We start from the raw sequence: 6,131 nt of genomic DNA, 5'->3' as shown, positions 1-6,131 counted from the left end.
GATTCCAGCATATGGCGGCGTGGGGGTGGTGGCCGGCGCGCGGGCTGGGGGCACCGCTGTGGCGCGGGAGAGGGTAGCTGGGGGGCGGGCAGCTGAACCCCAGGAGGCCGAGCCCTGCGGCAGAGGCCGGCGACCCAGCTCGGAGCCAGCCCACGGTCCTTGCTGCCGCCGCCCGGGCCCGGGGCGCCCGTTCGCACCCCTGCCCGGGGAAGCGAATGGTGCCTTCCAGGCGGGTGGCCATGTTGCTCCAATAAAGCGGGAGGGCGCGGCGCGGGGGGAGCAGATGCCGCTGGCTGCGAGCTGGACTCGGGCGCGAGCGGAGCGCGGCCGCGAGGGAGGCGCGGGGGAGGCGAGCCGGAGCCGGAGCGCCAGCAGCAGCCGGTGTCGGCGGGGAGCACCCGGGCGAAGCCGGAGCCGCAGCCGCGATGGCCGTGGCCGTGGGGAGACCGTCTGTGAGTGCAGGGGCCTCGCTTTCCTCACCCGCTGCTCTCGATGCCGGGGGGTCTCTGCCTTGGGGCGGGCGCGGCGGGGATCGCGGGGAGCTGGCGGCGGCCGTGGGTGTGTGCGTGAATTTGGGCGCGCGTCTGGGGCAGAGGGACGGGTGGGGAGCCCAGAGACTCAGTTACTACGTGATGCACCGGCGCACCGCCTCGGCGCGCCCCTGTTCTGGGGATGTGGACGGAAAAGGACCCCTCTCCCGTGCTCCTTTTTAAAGGATTCTGTTAGCCGCGGCGCTTCTCGGCTCCTCTGCCCGCGCACTCTCGCCTCGTGACCGTGCAGGGCTCCCCCGCGCCGTGGGGCGATCGGGGCGTGGGAATTGTGAGCTGAGTGTCACACGGCTGGAGACGCGGGGCGAAGGGGTGGGATTTCCGTGGTGGCTTCACCAGTGTATTGTGAGACTCTAGGACACCCTCAGGCACCCCCGGGGTGGCCGGGCCCTGCCCAGGATGTGGACAAAGCCCTAGATACACCCAAAGTTTTCACAAGGCTCCCTTGTCGGGTGGGTGGGAGGACTCGCATGCCCGGCGGCTGGAAGGCCGGGGGCGGCGGGGACGCGAGGAGGAAGGGAGGGCGGGTGCGTGGAGGACCGGGTGCCCCGCGGCCCGGAGGGAGAGCGGCAGGGCGACACCCCCGCCCCGAGTTTGCGGGCCGGGGCGGGGGCGCCTGCTGGGGCGCAGGACCGGTCTGCCCCTGGGTCCCGGCGGAGGGGAGCGGGACTTGTGGGTGCGGCTCCCCGGCTGCTCCGCATCCCCGAGAGGAGGGCGGAGGGTAGGGACGGCGGCGGCCTTTCCTCTGTAGTGAAAGGAGCGGAGCTGGGTGGGGAAGGCGGAGTCCTCTTTCTCTTGCCCCTTTTCTTTGTCGCTGTTCTAAGTCTGCTTTCGCCTGGCCGGCTTTGGGGTCGCCTCGGGCGAGGACCTTCCCCTGCCTCGCACCTCCTCTTTCTTTTCTCCTCTTCCCCTTCTCACGGCTGTGCAGCTGCAGGTGGTGGCTTGCGAGATTTTGCAGCAGTAGACGGAGTCTCTCGAGGACCCCAGGAAGGCCAGGCTGTGCCGAGACTCCCGCCCTTCCGTCTCTCTCCCCTACACGCGCACCGTTCGCGCCCCGCTCCCCCGCGGGAAGTTAGCGGGCTTCCTCTGCATGTTCTAATTGAGGTTGGTGGTGCGGCTGCCCGGGTGTTCCCAAAGACATTTTCCAGGGTCAGAAAATGTGCAGTGGTCAGATATCCAAGTGTAACTGTCTTTTAGGCCTTTTAAACTCTACTATTTAATGACACTTCTTAAGAATTCTGGTCTCCTCTTGGACACAAATTGCTCTTTGATAATTAGTGGTCATAGATTTTTGTTACTGAGGGAATTGGCATAGTTCTGGGCTAATCCCCTTATTTTCTCATACGGAAATGGAAGTCTATTGAGGTCAAGTTTATGTTGTTAAATTATTCTCACAAACCTCCTCCTCCCCCCAAACTTATTACCAGGGCACAGATTCAAAGAACTGAAATAGTAAATACCTACTTTACTGGCAATCGTCTATCCACCCATGCAAATAATTTTGTAGGGGTATGTATCTTTTTAAGTGACCCCTATAGCTGGTGCATTCTGGAGGTGTGGGGAGAGGTGAAAGAAATTTTTTGCTGCTCATTTTCTATAAGTTAGTTCGTATAGTTTAGCTAATGAGGAGGAGTACACAGGTTTAAGATTAGTTGTGTGGCCATAATCATATCCAACATCAGGTCTGCTGACCATATGTGAGCTTAATCCCATGGAATTCTTGTGTCAAACTTCCTTCTTTAATAATAGAGACTTTTTTTAAAGTATGTGGGTACAGAGGAGGTAAGTACTGTCTGTACACTCCTGTTTGTCACTGGAATTAAGGTTACTTTCAATTTAAAAACAAGACTTTTTAATTGAATTGTGTGGATGATCAGGAATTGAGTACAAAGTTGAAATGTCTTTTAATATACTACAGGAAAAGTGTGATCACATTTCCAAGGAATTGTTGAACTGTTTCACTTTGTTCATTGAGTTATTGTCTTAAGTGCAGTCTGTGCAGTTATGTCTTCAAAACGGAGCCAGTGAGTGCAGGAGGTTCTCCAGATCTAGCTCCAGAGGGTCTTCCCTGTATCCTTAACATTAGAATCCTCTGCCCTTCCAGTCTTCTTTTCTGTTCTACTTGAAAACAAAAGAAAGGGTGTGTCTGGTGAGGGTAAAGAATCACCCAAACCTGGTTTATGTGCGAAGGGGATTTCCCTAGTTAGAGTTACTCACTTAGAGTCAGATTTTTTTTTTAAAAAGTTGTTTAGGAAAACTCTACAGAGCTTATCTCCTTTCCCTACAAATTGCCTCTCCCATCCAGAATGAAGAAAAATTTTGTGTGAATAACTTGCCCTCAGTTTTGGACATCCTTTTTTGGGGGGGGGGAGGGAGACAGAGTCTCACTATGTCACCTTCAGTAGAGTGCAGTGGTGTCACAGCTCACAGCAACCTCCAGCTCTTGGGCTTAGGTGATTTGCTTGCTTCAGCCTCCTGAGTAGCTGGGACTACAGGCCCCTGCCACAACACCCAGCTATTTTATTTTGTTGCAGTTTGCCTGGGGTGGGTTGGAACCTGCCACCCTCAGTATGTGGGGCTAGCATCCTACTCACTGAGCCACGGGTGCCGCCCTCGCCTGGCTGTTTTCTTGTTGCACTTGTCATTGTTGTTTGTTTAGCTGCCCTGGGATGGGCTGGAACCCACCAGCCTTGGTGCATGTGGCTGCCCCCAAACCAGTGTGCTGCTGGTGCTGAGCCAGGTTTAGACGTTCTTGAGTGGGAACATCTTAGTGTAATATCCCAGGTAAATTACGACATTTTAATGGGCAAAAAATGCTTGCCTTTCGATCACAGCATGATATGTCTTTTTTTTTGAGACAGAGTCTTACTTTGTCGCCCTGGGTAGAGTGCCACAGCATCACAGTTCACAGCAACCTCTAACTCTTCAGCTTAAGTGATTCTCTTGCCTCAGCCTCCTGAGTAGCTGGGACTACAGGCGCCCTCTACCATGCTGGGCTGGTTTTTCAATTTTTAGTAAAGACAAGGTCTCACTTTGCTCAGGCTGGTCTCAAACTCCTGAGCTCAAGGGATCCTCCAGCCTCGGCTTCCTGGAGTGCTAGGATGAAAGGTGTGGCCAAGTACAGACAATTCTTAAAGGTAAATTCTGTTTTAGGGTTGGGGGGGTAGTGGCAGGGTGGGAGTACTGACAATCAAATGGTATTTTCCCTTGTAAAATTGCCATGTCTGTGACTTGAAGATGTAGTCCCAGATGGAAGGGTCTGGCTGGTTTCCCTGGAGAAAGATTAATGGACCCATCTGGATGATAGCAAGGACTGTCATCTATGGGTGAGTTTTAAGAATTAGAACCCTTTAGTCAGTGATATAAATTATATAAATCGAGGCTTTATTAAGGAACGCAAGAAGTGTTTGAGAAGTGGTAATCCCTCCTTTTAAATATTTTGAAAGCTGTAGATTAATTTTTTTATCTTTTTAAAAATGATATGTCTATATATTACAATGAAAAATAGAATCAAGAAATTGGTTAAAAGGACAAAACTATCCATACATATCCCACTATTCTGATACAATTGCTCTTAGGTTGTTAGTGTATTTTCATTGGCTTTTTGAGATTTACATCCACAAATATAACCTACTTTCTGTAAACTTCTACTTACAAATCAAATTGTGCCTGCGTGAACCTGTCTGACCCATTGAACTCTCATAGTGGGGGACACTGATGCTTAGTGTTTGGGCATGGCCACCCTGTATCTGCATCCAGACAAAGGGATGAATGATTTGAGGACCCTGTTCTTCCCATGATTTGGATGGCCTGCTGGGATTGATTGTGAGAAGACCAAGTATTTGTTATATGGAGTGTGCCACGCTGACCATGGGCATCAGATTTAGACTCTGCGCCTGTGTTTCACTTTATAGGGCCCTAAACTTGCTTGGGGGATAAAAGCTGCTCTTGGATTTTACCATTTTCTTGGGAGCTGTCTTTCACAGTCTTAGCTAGACCTGTCTCAGCTGGGCAGCAAAGCTGAACCATTGTTTAAACAAAACCCAGCAGACCTAAAGCTCCTATTCTTTTTTCCAAGGAGATCTATGTTACAATATAATTGATACCTCCTTGGTTTTGTTTTGTTTTAAATCTAGATTGACAGAAAACTCCCTTTCAGCTAAATAATCCCTCCCCTGACCCACTCAGACCCTGCCGGCAGCCGCCCGTGCAGCTGCTGTTGGACATAAAAACGATAATTGGGCCAAGGTGATAAACAGACTTGTAAAAAGAATTTTCTGGACGACCTAAAATAAAGTTTGCAGCATCTGAGGGTAGGCCTGAGAATAGAGATCGGGAGTCTGTTCTGTTGACTAAAGGCAGGCTGCGGACCCACCTGTTTTCAGGATTGGTGCCGTGAGTGTGAGTGTGAGCACGGCACACACTCACGTCACGCACAGTGTGTGGGCACCTCTGTCCACCTGCGGAACGGCAGCTACGTGGGATGAGTGTGATATGTTGGCAGAAGGGACAGGCTCAGGTGGAGAGGTAGGAAAGACATCATGTTTCCAAAGGAACATCTTTGGCCTTTCTTTTCTTTTCCCCTCTTCTTCTTCTTTTTTTTTTTTTTGTGTGTGTGTGTGTATTTTTTATTGTGCAAAAAGGAAAATAAAATATGTATAGAACATAGCATAAAATGTATCTGCTTGTTTTTGAGAGGTAACATTCCTTTGGGAAGAATTTATGATTTTCCTCCTAGTTTTGTTCTTGCAGAAGGGGAGAGTCACAAGAATATAAATAGGTTAGAAATTGAAAAACAGAGTAACCCTCAGCACCCCAATACCTCTGTGCTCAACCTTGGCTTTCTGAGCCGTCTGTTTTATCGGATATTTTGTGTACACTGGCTCTGCGTGGGTGCTGAGGTTACAATGGTGATACTTGAGATGTGGTCCCTGCTGCTTTGATGCGATCTCTCTGAAGGATGAGTAAGCAATAGGACTTAGCCAGGAAAGACAGGGAGAGAGGTGGTTGTGGAAAAGTGTCCCAAGCCCAGGGAACAGCAGGTACAAAGATTTGAAAGTGAGGGGCAGCCTAGCTGGGACCGCCACGTTCAGGTTCTGTAGAGAGGGTGGACAGACCAGAGGTCAGGGTGGTGGAAGGACTAGGCTGCGCGGGGCGTTCTCTGTGGACGTGCACTTACCATATGGCTCTTTAATGCCTTGTGTCCTGGGCACTCTTTACCCCTAACTTAAGATATCCCAGATCCTTGAATTTGGTTGATGGAAGACACTACTAATTCTTAAGGATTCAGTAGAGGAGAGGAAAGATGAGAAAGGGTAGGAGGAGGAGGTTTCCTTCATGCCCAGACTGAACCCTTGAAGAGTAGCGGAAATGAAGACTGAGGAAGGATGCGGGAAGCAGGGTCCAGTGACCACACGTGACAGCGATGGGACTTCCTCCCTCTGGTCTTACACACCGAGGGTCCAGTGACCACACGTGATGACCTGGGGCTTCCTACCCTCTGGTCTTACACACTGAGGGTCCAGGGACCACACGTGATGACCTGGGGCTTCCTCCCTCTGGTCTTACACACTGAGGGTCCAG

At 51.2% G+C, this 6,131-nt stretch overlaps 1 protein-coding gene across 4 annotated transcripts in view; it reads left to right on the top strand.

Annotated features, from left to right (window-relative positions):
* The first annotated feature begins 231 nt into the window (after positions 1 to 231).
* SEPT11 (septin 11) overlaps positions 232 to 6,131 on the top strand; it is a 93,265-nt gene continuing 87,365 nt past the window's right edge. For all 4 annotated transcript variants that reach the window (XM_023513372.1, XM_023513370.1, XM_023513369.1 and 1 more), the window contains exon 1: positions 232 to 452. In XM_023513372.1, coding sequence (XP_023369140.1) covers positions 426 to 452 — 27 coding nt within the window. In that variant the 5' untranslated portion in view covers positions 232 to 425. The remainder of the gene's footprint in view (positions 453 to 6,131) is intronic.

The sequence above is a fragment of the Otolemur garnettii genome, unplaced genomic scaffold, assembly GCF_000181295.1.
Source record: "Otolemur garnettii isolate 467f Iridium unplaced genomic scaffold, OtoGar3 scaffold00039, whole genome shotgun sequence".
NCBI classification, from domain to species: domain Eukaryota; kingdom Metazoa; phylum Chordata; class Mammalia; order Primates; family Galagidae; genus Otolemur; species Otolemur garnettii.
The sequence above is the reverse complement of the archived record's forward strand: the minus strand, read 5'-3'. Positions and strand labels throughout refer to the sequence as shown.